The sequence below is a fragment of the Phoca vitulina genome, unplaced genomic scaffold (genome assembly GCF_004348235.1).
Source record: "Phoca vitulina isolate PV1807 unplaced genomic scaffold, GSC_HSeal_1.0 scaffold31, whole genome shotgun sequence".
NCBI lineage: Eukaryota > Metazoa > Chordata > Mammalia > Carnivora > Phocidae > Phoca > Phoca vitulina.
Window position 1 is genome coordinate 4104734 of NW_022589734.1, and position 19349 is coordinate 4124082.

The 19349-nt window shown below is 50.5% G+C and overlaps 1 protein-coding gene across 1 annotated transcript in view; it reads right to left on the reverse strand.

Annotated features, from left to right (window-relative positions):
• The window catches only part of SLC22A23 (solute carrier family 22 member 23), a 175289-nt gene that overhangs the window by 19077 nt on the left and 136863 nt on the right, over positions 1-19349 (reverse strand). The window contains exon 5 of the mRNA XM_032424882.1: positions 3688-3815. Coding sequence (XP_032280773.1) covers positions 3688-3815 — 128 coding nt within the window. The remainder of the gene's footprint in view (positions 1-3687; positions 3816-19349) is intronic.

A 19349-nucleotide genomic window follows, 5' to 3' on the forward strand; every position in this document is an offset into this window, starting at 1 on the left:
GAGGAGCAGGAGGAGTAGGGGGAGGAGCAGGAGGAGGAAGAGGAGGAGGAGCAGGAGGAGGAGGAGCCTCAGCGGCCCCGGAGCCATTATCGAAAGTGCATACTAAGAGCTCCGGGCCGTGGCCAGGAGGCCCGGAGGCCCGGAGGCCCGGAGGCCCGGAGGCCAGGCTCAGAAGCGGAGAAAGCACCTGCTGTCTCCTCTGCGGAGCCCCTCCCCCGTCAGGTAGGGATTTGGACATGATGGCGCTCTGCCATTAGAACAAGTGCTTCAGGTGCAAGCAGATGAGACCGCCTAGAGGGATCTTATCATAGTCACCTCAGATAGCTCACTCTTTGAAATCTGCCCCAAATTTTGGCAAGTGACCCGGCAGCGCTGACCTCGGTAACTGCCTCTCCAGGCACGTGGCCGCAGCTGGCCCGGAGCCCGGAAGAGGGGGAGTCGGCTGCCAGCGGGGTTAGCAGCCGGGCGCCCGGCCTCCGAGTCACCACTCGCTAGTGCTGGGACTCTGGGCAAGTGACCTAACCCTGGGGACACGGAGGTGGCCGGATACACTGACCTGCTCCTCACCTGGTTCTGACCAGGCTGACAAGACGGAGCGGGCGGGAGAAGGCAGAATGCAGGCTGGATTGCTGAGAAGGGCCAGGCGAAGCCCCTGCTGGGCCTGATGGGGGGACTCACCCTCCCTTCCCGGCAACGCGGGGCCAGGCGGGCTTCTCCGGGGGCGCTGCCCACACAGGGCCTGGTGCATGAGGACAGAGGACAGCCGCTCCCTGCACGGGGCTTGTTCCTTCCACCTGGAGGGACATCGGCAGTGGGCGGCAGGGCTCCCCAACACTCAGCCTGTCTGGGCCCCGCTTCCCCATACGTCAAACAGGGATGATGTGATGATTGACCTCATTAAGGCTCTGGCGAGAAGCAAATGCGGGGTGTCACCCAGGAAGACCTGGGGTGGGGACGGCCCTGCGGAGGGGGGCGTTCAGTGCGTTCCGAGAGCCTAATGCAGGCTGCAGAGTCTTCGAGGGGCAGGTAGAGGTGAGACAGGGTCTCAGAGCACCTTCACCTCAGAAGGTCTGGGGGATCTAGCTAGAAGGCCCGGGAGGCTGCTGAGGGATTTCTGAGCAGGTGGTGTGAGGGGCAGGGGCAGCGAGATGGAGACAAGGCAGGTAGACAAGCTAAGGGACAGGGATTGGTAGGTGGGCGAGGTGAGGTGATGGGAAGAAGATCCCAAGCAGAAAAAAGCAGCCTCCGAAAGTTGGAAGTGGCCAATTCCGATGACCTGCCTTCCCCCAGCACTGGCATCGACGCGTCTGACAGCGGGGAGTGAGCAGAGGTCCAAGGCAGATGTGAACCGTGTGTCCCCAGCAGCGAGTGCTGTGACAACCCTCCCGAGTGGGGCTGAGGTCACATGTGTCAGCCACCTCCCCCCCCAGCCTCTTGTGGGGACAGCAGCAAAACTCATAAGCAAAGAAAGGGAAAAAAAGATTTAATACCACTTTCCAAAAATAGGAGAAAAATGAATCAGTATAATTAGGATTGAGAAAACAAGCTTTTCCCAGACAATATTTTAACCGGAAAGAAATGGAATGTGGTGATTTCATTAGGGAAATGCCAGAAACAGATTACACTGTAGGACTTAAGAGCATTAAGCTGCTAATGAATGGGGCCTGGAGAAGTTTGGGAAGACGGCCTGGACATCGCGAAATGAGCAAACATGGCCCCCAAAGGGGAAAAGAATTCAATACTCATTCTTTTCTACAGTGACACTGGTGTCTCTGTGAGCTCCCCCTACTCCCTTCTGCTTCTGCTGGACTTCCTGGGTTCAGGTCCCGGCTCACCTACTTACTAGCTGTGTGATCTTTGGCAAGACACTTCCCCTCTCTGTGCCTCAGCTTCCTCATCTGCAATTCAGGATAATTATGGTACCTCTCCCATAGGACTGTTGTGAAAAAGTTAATGTACGTAAAGCACTTAGTATTAAATATTACGTTAGTATTTGCAAATCATTTGGAAAAGTGACTGACATCTAAGCACCATGTGAATGTCATCCTATTTATTCTCATGGTCACTGGTTTAGGAACCACAGGTGCCCCTTTGCAAAGCACCAGCACTCAGTACTCGTTGTGTAAAGCACACCTGGCTCATGGCCTTTTTTCCAGTAAAGCATGGGCTCCAGGCTTCCCGAGCCCGTCTGCCTGTGCTGGAGGGCCAGGCAGAGCAAGCCAGCCCCACAGGTGGAAGCAGCCGAGCCTTGCTGTCCCCATCTCCCAGGTCACGGATCCAGGCCATGCTGGTCAAGCAGTAGCATCTGGGGAACTTCTATTGACTGTGAACCCTAGATCTGAAGCAGGAGTCTAATGAAAAGCCTGTCTAGGAACCATGGAATAGATGATTCCAGAAGCCCTTCCTGGCCAGTGTGATTCAGATTTCCCGCATGTTCCTTCCCTGTTGTGAATGGAGATGTGACGTGTACATTCTCGTACCTCGCTTAGGTCTCTGCTCACCTGTGACCTTGGAGCCAGGCTCCCCCCAAGCGTCTGACTGGGATCCCTCACCGCCCCATCTCTCCACTCTGTGAATTTTTCTGACAGCATGCCTCCCTCCTGATGGATTGTACATTTCATTGTTCACTGTATGCCTTCCCTTGCTTGCCTGTAAGCTGCACGGAAAAGGCAAGGCTTTGCCTGCTTCCTTCTCTGTTCTAGAACAGTGCCCGGTACACTGTGGGTGTTTAGTAAATATCTGTTGGACAGAATCTCAGATCGTGGTGGGGGCTGGGGGGTGTACATATTCTCTCTTGGGCGGGGCCCGAAGAGTATTTTCCTGGGAAATTTATAACAACAGTATCATCGGGTTGTTGCCATGGGTCAGAGTCTGGGGTTGGTTTTACTGGGACTTTCAAAGGGTCTGTGCACCATGTACATCAGAATCTCTGCTACTGCTTATTAACAATGCAATTTCTCAGAACTTATTCCAAATCTACTGGATCAGAATTTCTGCGTACAAGGGAGGGAACCGGGGATGTGGATTTTAACAACTTCCTGGTGATACTGACGGATCCCCAGCTTGAAAGGCCTGATCTAGCTTGTGGCGATGCTCCTGATACACACACATTCTATGGATCCGACCCCCGAAATGAGTAATACACTATCTGTTAACTAACTTGAATGTAAATAAAACTCTAAAAAAAAAATTAAACGGCTCTGAACTACTCTACAAAAAGACTTCACTTTCCTATTTCTTCAGATGCCCAACAGATAGGTCATGACAGAGACAGACCGTGGCATCTCTGAAGCTCATACGTGGGAAGAGAGAGGCAGTGCGGACCAGTGCCACCCCAAGCCAGGGCTCTGCGGGTGTATGAACCGGGCTGGTAGGCACGGCTGTGTACCAGACTCGGGCTGGACCCCTCCCAAACATTCCCGGATGACTGGGTGCATATTAGGCTCATGCCTCACTTCTGGGTCTGGACAGGACAGCATGTTAGACTTGGCCAGGAAAGAATCCAACACCTAGAAGGTGGAGAGAATTTCAATTCCCATACATTCCTGGTCCAGCTGCAGACCTACCATTATGGAAACTTAAACCAGGAAGGCAGCTGCTTGGTAAGACCGTGGTGACTTCGTCCAGGACACGTGGTGCCTCTCCCGATCGGGGTGGGGCTGCGAGGCTGAAGTGAGCACTACTCACCGGGCATCACACCTTTGATGTCACTCTCGGGGTTCATGCAGTTCTTCTGCGTGAAGTGCAGGATCAGCTTCTTTGCAGCCTCAAACTGCTGGGTAGCCATCAGCCACCGCAGGGACTCGGGGAATATCCTTCAAAGACACAAAGGGAATGGGTGAATGTCTTCGGTTCTGCAGGGCATCAAGAAACACAGCCCCGGGACGCCTGGGTGGCTCAGTCGGGTAAGCATCTGCCTTCGGCTCAGGCCATGATCCCAGGGTCTTGGGATCGAGCCCCGCATCGGGCTCCCTGCTCGGCGGGAAGCCTGCTTCTCCCTCTGCCTGACGCTCCCCCAGCTTGTGCTCTCTCTCTGACAAATAAATAAATAAAATCATTAAAAAACAAAAACAAAAACAAACAAAAAAACCCCACAGCCTCTGTCCTGGGCCTGCAAGCTTCACAGGTGGGTGGCAGTCACTTCCCACCCATGTGAAGTAATGGCCAGTGAATGCTCAGGACGCTCATGAGCCAAACCAGAGAAGCTAAACTGAGGGCAGGGGAAGGGGTCTAAATTTTTTTGAGAAAGTATAAAAATGATGACTTTCAAAACGTGGCAGATAGGAACAACAATCCTACCATTTGTGTCAAGAAATCAGTGTAAACTTTTCACTAACTATGGATTTCTACAGCAGGTTTAAGCAGTCTGTTGAAGGGCTGCTTTTGTTATATTTTGTCACAAAAACCAAATAGTAGTAGAATGATTTTAAGTTTAAAAAAAATGCCCGATGTGAGCAACCGGCCAGTTATCTTCAGTTTTCGAACATGCAAAGGCTTTCCCAGGACTTACCTAGAGAATTACTTTCATCTTGCTGCTAACTGCCTGCCACCTCTCTCTGAGGTGACACCACAGAACACAGCAGGTTTCAAGTTTTATTAGCCAACAGATTCCTTGATTGTGTTTAGGATGAGACCTTGTAAGAAGTCCCAATTTAAAAAAAAACCACTAGTGTTTTACTATCAGTGCATTTGGTAAGTTTACCTTTATGACAGTACTTACAAGTCAATCAAAGAGAACAGGGTGCTTGTTTGGAGTAGCGGTTAGCTCACTTCTCCTGGACAGTATCTGTAAATATTCTAGATTTTGCGGACCTGCGAGGTCTCTGTGGTTAACTCCTCAACTCTGCCATGTGTCCGAACAGCCACGGACAACTCGTGCAAGAACAGGTGTGGTCGTGCTCCCTTCGAACTTTCCTATAGAAGAGGGGCCACCCCTAATAGGGAGGAAAGTAAAAGCTGGAAATCAGCGCCCCCCCCCCCCCCCCCCAGTCATCACCGCATTTTATTTCGGTTATATAGTATCAAGGAGTCATGACTGGTGTGGCTAAGAAGTTAGCATTGCAACTACCCCCTAGCAGCCCTGCAAGCTCTGGAGAGCCTCTAATTAAAGTAATCCAGAAGCTGGCTTGTAAATCTTCCGTTTGTTCATGTGGGATCCCATACGCAACAATGAAATCAAGCTTATTTTCCGTGTCGTACTTTCTCTAAGCTGTCTGTTCAAGTTACTGAGCACTGAGAAGTGGGTTCAGCTGCTCCTCTGATTGTAGATTTTAGGTCCTGGTTTGGGTAGATAGAGCCCTGCAGGCACGGGCCACTCTGAGCAGCCGGGCCCCCGGTGGGTGACGGCAGGGGCCTTCTGTGTGGATCAGAGGCGCTTCTATAAATAGTGCTGGGGAGGCTGGATAGAGGGCCTCAGGCCAGCCCAGAAGCATCCCCAATTTCCAGATGCCCCGCAGGACAGCCCACACCGTGGCAGGCCACCTGCCATGGCCCTTGACTACTGGGCCCAGTGAGGCTCCGCATGGCTGTGGCCTGAATACTGGCCCTGGGAGCTGCCTGGACTTCGGGGTGCCTCTCAGCAGGGGGCCCTATTGCCAACACCATTTGCCGAGCTGCCGCCTTCTTCAGCTGGGCACGTTCACAGGTGGTCCAAATATGCTCAGCCACTTTGGGAGAATCTTTTTTAAAAGGCATCTCAGAAAACCAGCTCATATATTCCTCTGACAGCACAAGATGTTTTGCAGGTGGTCTCTGAAGTGTAAAATATGGTCTAAAACACGAGAAAGTTTGGGGTCCTTTTAAAAAAGTAATTTAAAGTAATTTACATCAAATGTTTATGGAACAAACTCCACAGCAGGGAACAGAATTTGAAAATCAAGACCATAAAGGTGCTCGATGCAGGAAGAGCAAGGCCCAGAGCCCAGGAGTCAGCGGGGGAGAGCGGGAGCTCAGTTCCCCTGCTCCACCCCTGGGGGCCGGGATCCCCAGGCACCTGGGGCTACAGGCACAGAGCAAGTAAACAAGCAAGGAACGTCATCCACCACCAGAACAGGGGGTTTCATGTCCCCCAGCAAGCGGAGGTCCTCTTCCTCCATTTACCCTAAAGCTTTGCCGGCAGGGTGGGGCTAGGTGGGGAGAACCCTCATGAGATGCTCTGAGCAGTTCTGATGCCTGAATGGGAGGTGAGTGACAGCTCCAGGAAACTACAAAGTGATGTCTAGTTGATGTCACTTTGTCTTCAAGGGAAAGCCCTGCACTATGCATAAAAAGCTAACGTTTTTGTTATTGAAATCCCATCAGTCTAGGCATTAAATCCCACCAGGACCCACAGAGCCCTGGCCCTTCAGGAGAAGAGGCTTCTCTTCCCAGGTTTCAGAGCCACAGACGGAGACCAGGGTCCCATGGGGAAGGCGTCATGTGCGATCTGGTGGCCCATGGCTCTTGGGTCTCAGGGATGCTGCCCTACTCCTGACGGCCCTGTCACCCTCTATCACTCATTTTTCTCACCCCCAAATCATGCCTAAAGACAATAGACTTTGGATAACTAAAAATCGGTAAGAAAAAATAAATGCCCTTATGAGAAATGACAACGAGCAAGTTTCTTCCTAGAGAATCTTTGAGAATGGCAAAGCTTGTAAAAGAGGGCTCAAGGACAGCACCATTTGCAAAGGCATGCCATGATCTTAGGATTTAAGAAGTGGGTGCGGGTCTCTTTTGGAGCTCAAACATTCTGTCACCAAATTATTTTTTTCTAATATGTGTTGATGCATCCCACATGGATACATCCCTGACCTCAACCTAAGAGTCCTCCAATGTAGGAGGAGATCTCTATACATAAATAAGTAGATAGACAACTAAAGTAAGTAAACACACACACGATTTACCAGTGATTTGGATAGAAGTCTGTAAGGTATGGGACACAACTGGGGCCAAGAACCAGAGTGCGCAGTTGTAGGAAAGGGGTGCCGGGGAAGACTTTGGAGGGTGGTGGTATGCTTGGGCTTTTCGGGAGATGGGCAGGTGCAGCATGTGGTGGGGTGTGTGTGGAGACAGGACCCCGAGAAGAGGCGCAGGGCCATGAAACAGCATGTGTCTGGGGGGCTGCAAGCTGGTAAAACGGGAATGCTGGGTGTGAGCTGAGAAGAGATGAGGAGAGGCAGAGAGGCAGGGCCCAGGTAGTGGAGGCTCCTGAGCACCACGGAGTCTAATGGGTGGTAGCCATCCGACCAGAAGGAACTGCAATGAAGACAGCGCTCTCCCAGAAGATTTGGACATGAGAACAAGGGCCGACTCCCATTAGCCACCCAGCCCTGCTTCCGGTGGCCAAGAGCATCGCAAACTGCCTTCCCTAGGACTGGATTTACAACCACCAGGCACTCTTCTGCACGTTTCCCACGTACTGAATACTTTCAAGCTTGTGAGGGGGTAGTGATATTACTCCCATTTCACAGATGAGAACACTCAGGCACAGAACGTTCAAGTACATCGTGTAGATTCCAGAGCCGTTAAGTGGCAGAGCTTAACTGAACCCAGGCAGTCTGCCTCAGGAGCCCACATCCTTAACCTCGGTGGATGTGGCAAAGAAACCTCACATGCCCAGATGGCGCTCAGGTGACAGAAGCTCGGGACGTACTGTTCTAGTGATGCTTCCTCGGGTGTTCCAGAATGCCACAAGCCCAGAGGATGCTTGCACGGAATGATGAAGTTTTATGAGGCCCACCACACAACACACTTAAAGTTTACTACAAAGCCATAAAGAACTCGCTGGACTATTGGCCTAGGAGAAAGCCCAGAGGTGGCTTTCTAGTTTGGATAATGGGCCGTGTGGCCATATTATGGGAGCTTAATGAAATCTCTTCTGACAAGTACATAATGTAATAACACCACGCAAATTAAAAAGCCAGCCAACAGCCCAGGACCTAGGAGGAATGTAGCAGGACCTTAGAGAAATTGATCATTTTCAACAAAAATAAAAGAGCACGGTGGGCAGCAGGAGGCTGCGTCTGCCTGGTGCACCCTCCCGTGCAGATGGTAAGAAAGTGCCCTTGAGGGTGACTTCTGCAACCACACCAGGTACCCGGGCGTAAAAGCCACAGTGGCTTCTCTGGGAGGTAGTTCTGCAATGGCCTGCACCTGTGGCTCTGGGAAAAGGAAGCGTCCACGGGGCCAATGGCTTGCCTCAGCCCACAGGAGCCGAGCAAGACATTTCGAAAGCTGGAAGGATTTAATTCTTTCAAGCTCGCTATGTGGTAGTATTATTATTATCTCTCTTGTTCAGATGGGGAAACCGAGGCAAAGAAAGTACAAGTATCTGGCCCAGATGACACAGCTCTCAAGTGGTAGAGCCGGATGTGAACCCATGACTAGAGAGATGTTCAGGCTGGGATTGCTCCAAGTCAGGTGGTTCCATGAGCCCCAGGGCTTCTGCCGGAAGGATGTGGGCAAGCCCCACTCTAGCTGCTCCGGTCCTAAGCCCCACACAGCAAGCGAGCGTGGAGGAGTGAGGGCGGACGAGGGGCAGTGCCGGGCAGACGCCTCGTCTCTCCCCTGCTGAGGATCACAGGGCTGACGGGCCTCTCGGCCCGAGGCAGACGATGGATTGTTCTGAGGCCTTCTCCAAACTATGTTTGGGATGGTTAGAAGGTCCATGATCCCGTAGTCACAATCCCAGAATCCCAAAGATTCTGAAATCCAAAAACCTCGCTGCTTAACTCGCTTGGCAATGAAGACGGGCGCTGGCCTGACCTCGCCGGAGGCAGAACCAGACTGAACGGATGCGAGCATTTTGAGTCTTCAGGCGCTGCTCCTCCTGAGCGCACATACATTTCACTGCAGAAGCATCGAGTATCCGACGCTGAGCAGCTGAAGACGGGACGGGGCTCGGACACTTCAGAATCTGGGACAGGCGATGGTGGGGCTGCACGCGGACCATGCAGGTGGCGTCTGCCGGGCACCTGCCTGGAGCGGGCCGGGCGGGCAGCGCTCTGTCCGCTCAGCCGACAGCCTCGGTCAGAGGCGAGCCACCCTCCGCACTGTGCTACGGCTGGGGACGCTGGATCAAAGCCTTTGGCTACGGAATTAATTTTTCATTAAGCAAATCACAGATCAATCCATTCTCTACTTAAAAATGAAAATAGGGACGCCTGGGTGGCTCAGCCTGTTAAGCGTCTGCCTCTTGGTTTCGGCTCAGGTTGTGATCTCGCGGTCGTGGGATGGAGCCCCGCGTCAGGCTCTGTGCTCAGTGCAGAGTCTGCTTCAGATTCTTTCTCTCTCCCCCTCTGCCCCTCCTTGCTCTCTCTCAAATAAATAAATAAAATCTTAAAAAATAATATAGTGCAGCCCTGCTGGACCTCTTGCCCCAAACCTGGTGCCCTACATGGCCCTCGTCCTCCCCACTAGGGGCGAACACCTGCCTGGTGGGGGCGAATCCTTCCAATCACACTCTGGGCACTTGTACGCTTACGTATCTCAGTGCTTCTTCTGGTATATCACACTGCTCCCACTTTGAGTGAAAAATGCCAGTTTCACCCTCAAAATTTCCCTTCCTTCCAGACTGGCACATGTTTGCCCACAGGTGGCCCAGAGACCATCACCCACAAATGTGTGCACAGTGGTTTCTATCTTGAGGTCCTGGATCAAACCCACACTAACTCCCTACTTGTGACCTGGGGCCACCTGACACAAGGCCGACCCAACCTCAGAACAACCTGAGCAACAACATTTTCCAGCATGAACTTGGAACATCATAAAACCATCAACCTATCGGTCACTTACCGTGTGGCCTCAATTATTCTACAAAAAGCCAAGGACCAGCAATCACGTGAAAAGGGCCTCTGACTCAATCACATGGAGCTTTCGGAGGCCATCCCCTGGAAGGCAGACTGAGGTTCCCACTCAGACACCCGTGCTCTAGGTTTGAAAGCCCCAGGGCAGACAGGAATGGGGAGAGGCCGTTCGGAGCCGAGGGGCACAATCTCAATCGGGTGGTACAGTTCACACACCACGAAGGCTCACACTACTGGAATGTGCCTCATGCCATATGCAAACCCTCTAAACACCCACCAAGAAAAGGCAAAGTTATAAAAATGAACTTCAGAGTCAGAGTGAGGTCTCTGACTCAATCCAGCCCCTCCAGGCAAAGCACATGGACTGAGCCCCTACCATGCCTCCTGGGGTTGGGGGAGGGTACAGCGGCAGGGTCAGACCTGGACCTTGGTCTTTCGACCTCTAGACCAGTATTATTTTCTTCATGTCACGCTATGTTTATAGCATTGCTTAAAAAGCAGGAAAGTCTATTTTAGAAAGATGCCCACCAAATAGCTACACTGAAGTGCTGACTCTTGACGAGTTATATGGAAAATTTATTTACATGGAATCGTTTTCCCAGTGGTATCATGTAAACGATGTTACTATGTCAAGGCTGATAAATTTTCCATGTTCTCCTAATTGCTACCACTAAATGGTTGTTCTTCAAATTGTGTGTCTGCATGCCATTCAGACAAGGAGAACCCTATCTGCTTCTCCTCTCTCGCACCGCCTGGTTTGCCACATGCTTTTCAGACCCCAGTCCTCTAGATTTAATGGTAATGTGTTGTTTCTGATGCACTTGCCTGTCTTTGCCTTCATTTCTGCCTCTTCTGTTATTTGGCTAAGTCGTAAGCCCATCTGATTTCCATTCACGGATCTGTTTCACACCTAGCATCACTCGGTAGAATCAGTAATTAAAACTCAATACTGTGATCCTTTCCTAATACTGAAGTCACTATTTTTTCCTTGACATTTAAAGATAAAACCAAGCATTCCTTCTACCCAGTTGGAGAACCAGACACCAGCAAGTCTACTATCTAGGCTGCCTTCTTGCTAATTCATTTAGCACCTGCTCAGATAAGATACCAGCTTGGCAACTCTCTGCATTAAAAACATATCTATACTCTTTAACTGTCCTAGAATATTTATTCATAAAGAAAAAACAGAAAGGAAGTTAAGATTAACAGCTTATGTTCTATTAATTTTATCCTCGAGTTGTTTGTTCTCCTGAAGTATTAAATTTAGAGCGATATGTGTGTGGACAGGTACGCACGCCTTCACACTGTCAATATCCATCGTTCATGGAATCAGTGTGTACGGGGCATGATCAACCTGCCAGCAGGAAAAACATGTCAATTAATAGCTGCCTTACAGGGTAAGATCTTCCCTCCAGCAGGTCATCCAGTGTAGAGGGAAGGACATAGATGGGGTTGGCGGAGTTGGGTCATGGAGGGCTTTGTAGAAGCAAAGTTTCCCTGAGTGTGTATGTAAAAAGCATCTCAGACCATACTAAGGGCGCTTCTGATTTAAAGATGTGATTCTAGCTGTTGATACTTGAAGGTATTACCAAGTATCACAGTGCTACAAAATTCTGAAAAGAGTCTCAAAATTTAAAAAATGAGAGCAAAGTCTAGAATTGAATGAAATACAAGTTGGGAGAATATCTTAAGTTTCTGGTCCAAAGCTCTTACAAAAATATAGGCTTGGTTCCCATAGATAAGCTTTCACTTGGATTTTTTTTTTTTTTTACACTTTAGTTTTGTCTGGTATACATATAAAAAAAGGTAAGTCGGTTCAATTCAGGGGATAGCAAGTGAATACGAATTAGCTCTTTTTAACAAAAATTCAAATTCATGATTTGAGTTAAACTTAGTAATTTAAATTAAATAAAATTAAATAAAAATTGGCTTTTAGGATGGTTAAACCCCAAAGTTTTCCTGAGGCAAATAACCCTTCTTGTAAATCTCTTTATAGAATATAAAATTCTTTCATAATTAAATGGCCATCCCACTTGTCACATAAACTCACAACTTTGTGTCTCCGATGTTTTCTAAAATGGTATACACCTAAATGATATAATTCTTCCCTTATAGAAAAATTATAGAGGGAATACATCACGAGCCCCGGGATTATACATATTTTGTGACCTTGGGCAAATCACTTAACCCTCCGGACCTCAGTTTCCCCACATCTGTAGAACAGGGTAGGGGGTGTGGAAAGACACCAAGGCCTTACCCCGGCACCAACATTCTCTGCGTAGATTTATTTCATGAGGCTAATGGCAACCGTTGCCTTCTTCTGAAAGGTAAAAAAGATGCTGATCATAGCCATGCACTGTACAAATATTCTAATGCTGCCTTAGGTTTTTGCCAGGCAGAATGAAGTCAGTACCGAAAATGTCTTTAGAGCTAGCCTTTTAAATAAGCAGTCCAGAATATCTTACAGTTGGGATAAATTTAAAATGTTCCTCAGTTCACATTCTAAACACGAAGGCTTAAAATTCACCTAAAAATGTTCTGGAACCTTGAATGTACCTGGGTTAATTTTCTCCACGTTCTCTCTCTTCATATCCTCTTTTCCCTGATCCTTTTACTAGTTTATCCATGTAAGCAATTATCAGGCTGCAGAAAGTATAAGGCACCCAGGGCATTAAAAAAATAATGCTGTAGGGGGAATTAATTTGGCAGGCATTTTTGCAACTGATAAAAAAAAATGTATCAGAGGGGGAGACGAACCATGAGAGACTATGGACTCTGAAAAACAAACTGAGGGTTCTAGAGGGGAGGGAGGTACGTGGATGGGTTAGCCTGGTGATGGGTATTGGGGAGGGCACGTACTGCATGGAGCACTGGGTGTTATACGCAAACAATGAATCATGGAACACTACATCAAAAACTAATGATGTAATGTATGGTGATTAACATAACATAATAATAAAAAAAACGTGATGTTGAAAAACAACTGGAGGAGAGAAGTGGGCAGAAGGAACGCAGCCTCTACCCTGTTGCTGCTTCTAACTGGAATTTTCTTGGCATCTCTGTACTAGCAGCTTGTCCAGGGAGTCCGGTCAACCTTCTCCCGGGAGTCAGCTTCTCCTGATCTGCTGGCTCCCATCTTGATGATAAAGGAGCCCACGGAGGCCACAAATTCATTGACTTGTCATCAGGGGGGGCCCTGCTGGTTCTACCCTGACCTCGGACCCAGCTCTGGAAAGCAGCTTCTTGCCATTAGCACACTCACCCCTCCCAACCTCAACAGAAACAGTCTCGATGGAGTGAGGTCAGCCTGATGTGTCTGGGACCCCCACTTCTTATAGTACCAGACATATGCTCTGCCAGAGCCCCCCGCTGATGGGGCTGGGCCCCTCGGCCTCACTCTGTTTCCATCTATGTGGACTTTTGCCAGTGAACAGTGGGGCAACCACTGAGCAGTTATCACTAGACACCAGTCGACCCGCTTTCTGTCCCCTCCACTCCCTCCAAACACACATGTGCACATCGGCCCCCTGCATTCTGCCTGGTTTCAAGACTCCATGATCCTCCAGCTCCCACAGGGTAGCGAGATGGAATGTCGGAGCACATCCTAGGTGTGCGGACAGTGAGGACCACGGAGCTGGTAACACTGGCCTCTAGAGCAGAGGCTACATCCCCTGACAGAGGACGTGGTATTGAAGGGCCACATGTTCCCACGTTCACAGGTCTTTCTCCACTTGGACTTGGAAGCAGTTTTGTTGACCATAGGGGTTCCTGTTATTTTTTACATAATCTCTGCAGACTCAGAAGTTAAAAATGGGGCAGCCTCTTGCCTGAGGGCTCCCTAAAATTCCATGCCATTAGCAAATCCCCAAACAGCAAGTCAGAGAACATTTTGATCTCACTTTTAATTGCTCATTCAATTGTTATGATTGAAATGTGGGCTGCCATTTTTATTTATACATTTGCCTTGGTCAGGACTAACCAAATCTTCCCCCCGCTTAGATAATTTGCCGACAAATAGGATTTGAGTAAATTTCTTTTTTGGCTTTAAAATTCCTAGAAGTCCCCGTAAATTAACTATCTGATAACCTGTAAAAATAATTATTGCAGATTTTCAAGCTCCCAGAGGCTATATGCTTTTTATGATTCACCTCTTTCACTTTCCTTTGAGGAAAAGATTTTCTTGTGTGACTTTACTGTTGGTATAACTGAATTCAGCTTCCCCCCCTGCTGTGCTGGGAGCCCCGCAGCCCTGCCTTTACCAGTAATAGTTTGCAGCTTGTGGTACTTTGACCGGCTTCTGAAATAAAACTGTTTTTGATGGAAGAAGGTACTATGTCCCTCAAGTGTGTGTGGGCAAGAAAAAAGACTGATAATCTCTGGAATGAATACACACACACACACACATATATAAAAATTTAAGGGGTCTTTTAAAATCATTTCAACAATGACAAGAAGCAAAATTAATTCACCCACTTAACACATTTTTATGGAGGCCCCATTAGGGAAGGTACTGATTGCCCCATGATTTTAAGAAATGTTTTTGTACATGTTAGGGAAATGCTAAATAACAAGAGGAACTAGAAGAGAAGACCACCCCCCACCCCGGGTGAGAAGCCTGCTCTGTGCCCCACGCATGGAGCTCTTGGTGGGCCAGGGCCCTCCCCATCCTCCCGGCATGCTGGGTCTCACCCCCAGGGCCCGGCAGCGCCACTAGCACGATGACTGAGAGGCTACTGGTCCTCATTCTGGCTCTGGGTTTTGCCTTCTGGCTTTCACGCCTCGGCTCCAGGTACCAGTTCTAGGACGACCAAGCAAGCTGTTGAATAGCCCCGTGTCTCAGTTTCTCCATCTGTACTAGAGGCCTTCCTAGGGTCACCAGGAGGATCCAAGGGGCCAAATTATTGGAAGTGCTTGGCGGTGGCTGGCTTGGAGCAAACCCTCCAGAAATGTTAAAAATGAGTATTATTCTGTCCAAAATATTTCTGATATCTGAAAAGAGCCAATGATATTTAGGACCATTTACATATTGGAACTGTTAGTACATTTTTATGCTGGATATTTATCTAACCCGAGGCCATTTAAATGTTTTACAATGGCTTTTTTCTTGAAATTTTTAAAAATTAAAATCCCCTTTAGCACATACCTTTTTCCTAAGAGTTTTAATTGTTTTACTCCTCTGCTCTGTGAGTTCCTCATGACAGCGTGCTCTAATTTCCTCTGTTTCAAGGTTTATCTTTCATTTGGGGAATTGATACTATTACTTATTCTCAGTGTTCTGTAGTGCAGCTTGATCTTTCTCTAATTTCCTCATTATTTCCCATACGGTTTATTATTTCCTACTTATTGCCTTCCCAGATGCTTTTGATGATCACGCTGATTGCCAACAGCACTTTTTCTCTCGTTAGGATGAAACTCCAGCTACAAAGCACAGTTAATAATTCACCATCTTCACACACTTCCAGAATGTCTGTTCTTTCTCGAAGCAGCTCAGGCAAAAATACATGTTTGGTGAGTCCAAGATGAGAATCCTCCCTAACTAGGTACCTGTCTAATGGTCTTGGAGGAGAGTAAAAGAAAACTGTATCCAACGCTCTCCCGCGGGGGTGGAAGGTCGCACCGAAGGCAAAAACTCACAGAAGGATGCCCCCCACTAAACCTGCTCAGAGGACAGGACAGCGAGGGGGGAGAAACCTGTCCCTCCCATTACCCTTCAGCACAGGCTGTAACTTGAGACTCCAAAACACACATGCATCTAGGTTTATGTTCTCACAGTGCGCATAAAATTGTTAGATCCAGGACCCAGATTTTTCGGACTTCTTTCATCCGTTCCGGGAATATCTCTGACTTCTGCTGTCTGAGACGATAAGACAAATTTGCTCTCCGCAGTGGAATTGGATCAGACAGCCAGGCCTTGCGTGACATCTCACTGATCCTCAACAATGGCATCTGTCTCCTTTCCCTGCAGGACTGAGATACCTCTTCCTGCGAGAAGTGTGACTCCTCCACAGCTGACTCAGATCTTTATGCTTCGACACCATCTTTATTTGGGGGGGAGGGGCTACCGGGTCCTTCAGTCCATGAGCAAGACATCTGGCCTTTATTCTGTGATGTACCCACCCTTCTCGAACGCGAGCGCTCGTCAGCATCCCCTGGAGGGCTTCTGAAGCCACAGACCTGTGCCCCACTCCAGACATTCGGACCCAGGCAGTAGGCCTGGGGTGGAGCCTGAGAATTTGTGTTTCTAACACGTTCCCAGGTGTTGATGAGGCCGCTGGTCCAGGGACCACACAATGAGAACCACTGATGTTCGAAAACCAGTAGTAACTTTCTCACACTTTTGAGTATTTTGGTGAAGCTTTTTGATGCCCTGGTTTCCCCCAGCTAAAAACAGGAATAAACCCACCAACCTAATCCAAGGGTTAATGGTTACTATAGCGTCACACACAGAAGCTTGCAGCTGGTCTCGGGAAAAGCGTCCCTAAAATGTTAAGACATGTTCAAATCAGGGTACATCACGGGGCCTCTGCCACAGAGGGGGCCCGGCCTGTGAACCATGTGATGTTTCTCCTCCTGGCCGAGCTGTTCCACGGGGCAGGACGGTGTCCGCTGGGTTCACGATGACCCCGCCACACCTAGCCAATGCTGCTTGAAGAAGGGTGGGTGTTCTCACTGGGGACCTTCCTGAGTCGGCATCACAACGGCCCCCCAGCATGCGCGGGGCCAAAGCCGACGTGCACACGCTTGTTTTTATGAATAATCGCGAGGACTCGGCAGCATGAGTTTATATTTGAAGGTGTGGTGAGGTCACGTACCAACATTTTGGAAGAGCGGCACGGACATCTTCATCCTTGCAATTCCTACTTCATGTTGTGCCCTGCAAACACGCGAGGCAGATACCCCGTGGGCGCCTTCTCCACCGCCTCCTCACTCTGGGTCAGTCTCCCCTAGTCAGATCCCTCCAGAAACTGACGCCACCTGCTCTGTGTACCAGCTTCCTGACTGTCCACACCGCGGTTTTCTAAGGCGGTCTCACTTAACGCAGACCTGCAGCCCCAAACGCACTGCCCCAGGCTGTGCCCTGCACGAGGACACTCTGTCCCCGAGCCGTGTGTCCCGGGGCAGGCTGCAGCCCGCTGACAGGGACAGCTTTTATACACTTTGTGCAATTAGAAAGCGGCAGCCCTTGCAACCACCCCTTCTCTTCTTTTAAAAGATTTTATTTATTTATTTCACAGAGAGAGAGACAGCGAGAGAGGGAACACAAGCAGGGGGAGTGGGAGAGGGAGAAGCAGGCTTCCCGCCGAGCAGGGAGCCCGATGCGGGGCTCGATCCCAGGACGCTGGGATCATGACCTGAGCCGAAGGCAGACGCTTAACGACTGAGCCACCCAGACGCCCCACAAGCACCCCTTCTTCCGTTCTGGGCTCACCTGCCACTTAGCAGCACATCTAAGCAGAGGTTCTCTTAGAATCTCCCTTCATCTGGTGTTTTGGATACTGAATCTGCACTCTCCCCCTCCCCCAACCCCATATGTTTTCTGTGACCCCGGAAGAAGTCCACATTTATTCTGGAAAAAGGATAGGTCGATACGAGTTCCTTCTAGATGACCCCTGAGGCTCTGCTGCCCTTTCTTACTTTCTAAGCGAAATGACTGAGCAAGCCCTTCTATCAGGCTCTGGTGTCCTGAGGGACAAAGACCGTGGGGATCTGAGCCTCGGGCGCTGGCACTGTCCGTGGAGTCACCCACTACCTCTGCCAGGATTCTCATTCAGGTGAGAACTCTTCACAGTAGCCTCTCTTCTTCTGTTCTTGCTTCCTGACGAGGCGCCTAAATTTGACTCTGCAAAGCATCCAGCATCCCAGCGAGCACATGCTTTCATTGTCTCGGGCCACTGAGCTTCTGAAGCTCTTCCTCCACCTAAGCCCCGCGGGCCAGCAGCTGGTCCCGCCTGGACCCGGGGGTCAGCAGCACCCCCAGGCAGCGCGTGCAAGGACGTGCATCTCCTCCGGAGGCTCACCCGCTGGGGCCCCAGTCACTTGCGCACCACGTCCTCCCCGGGGTCCACCTGTACTCACCACACCCCCTGTCCAACCCCGGCCAGCCCCTGGGTGCATCACACCTCGGCTGCTGCCACCTCCTCCTGACTGGCTCACTTCATTCCAGAACATTCTGTAACCCTGGAGCTGCTGTAAGGCTGCGGATTAATCATGCCTTTTTATTTCCTGCATTTTCTGAGGTTTCTGGGAGGGAAGACTGCCCCCCCTGCCCACCCCCCCAGGTTAGCCAAGTCTTAGTGATAGCCAACAATTCAGTGTGAGCGCACCTTTCAAGGACAAACCAGCCAATCAGAGCCCACACCCCACCGCCTCCTCTGTGGGCTCTCACACTCTGGCCACTGTCCACCTGCTCTAGTCACCCCAGAGCCAGGTGCCAGACAACCAGGGACAGGCCTGTGCCCCAGAGCCTGCAGAAATTACTCACATTAGCCAACCCGGGGCCTGCTTAGCCCGCCTCACCCCTTTCTTCTGGCTGAAACAGTAGGGAAGGCTCCTGCCCCCCGTTCCCCTCCCTCCTTCTCCTTCTGCCTCCTGACCAGCTGCTGCTTCCCTGTGGGGCCCCCGGGACGCGGTGTGCCCCCATCTCTTGGGGACTGTCTTCTCTTCTTGGTGGCCGGCAATCTCCTGACCCGCTGGCCTCACCCCACCCGGGGAGTATGAAACCCACACTTCCAAACAGGCTGTGTTTCCCTCAGGGCTCCCAGCTCTCGGCAGGGCCTCCTCCACTGCCCTCAAGACTCAAGATCAGACCTTCCCTCTCACCAGCTAGTCACCCCGGGTTTCTGTGACTCTTCGAGCTCTCCCCTCAGGACAGGATTGATGCTCCAGTCCCTGCGGGGCCTCCGTGCCACAGAGAGCCCTGTCCCCCGGCCCCCCAGAAAATATCCTGGGCCGTGGCTCTCCTGCCCTCGTGGGCCACAGCGGACCCGCCAGCACCTCTCACTGGGGCTGCTCCCAAACGCACCTGGACTCAGGTCTCTCCAGGTGAGCACCCCGTCCACCGCGGGGGCGGACACCATGCTGGCTCCCTCCGTCCCACTCTCGGCCACCCTTCCACCAGCCCCGGCGGCAGAGAGCGAGACCTTGCTGGAGCACCTGCCAGAGCACATTTCTCCCCTGTTTAAACCTCCATGTGTTTTCATGGCTTTTAGAACAAACCCATCAAGGGGCGCCTGGGTGGCTCAGTCAGTTAAGCATCTGCCTTCGGCTCAGGTCATGATCCCAGGGTCCTGGGATCGAGTCCTGCATCGGGCTCCCTGCTCGTGGGGAGCCTGCTTCTCCCTCTGCCTGCCACTCCCCCTGCTTGTGCTCTCTATGACAAATAAATAAATAAAATCTTTAAAAAAACCCCCCAAAACAACAAACCCATGGTGCTGAAGGCCACATGTGGTCTGACCCACCTGTGTGGCAGAGCTTGTCCTTTGCACCCAAGCTCCACTGGTCGTCTTCCTCTTCCGGAGAAGCCATTTGGAAGCCAGCTTTGGCCCTGCTCTTCTCATTTGCCTA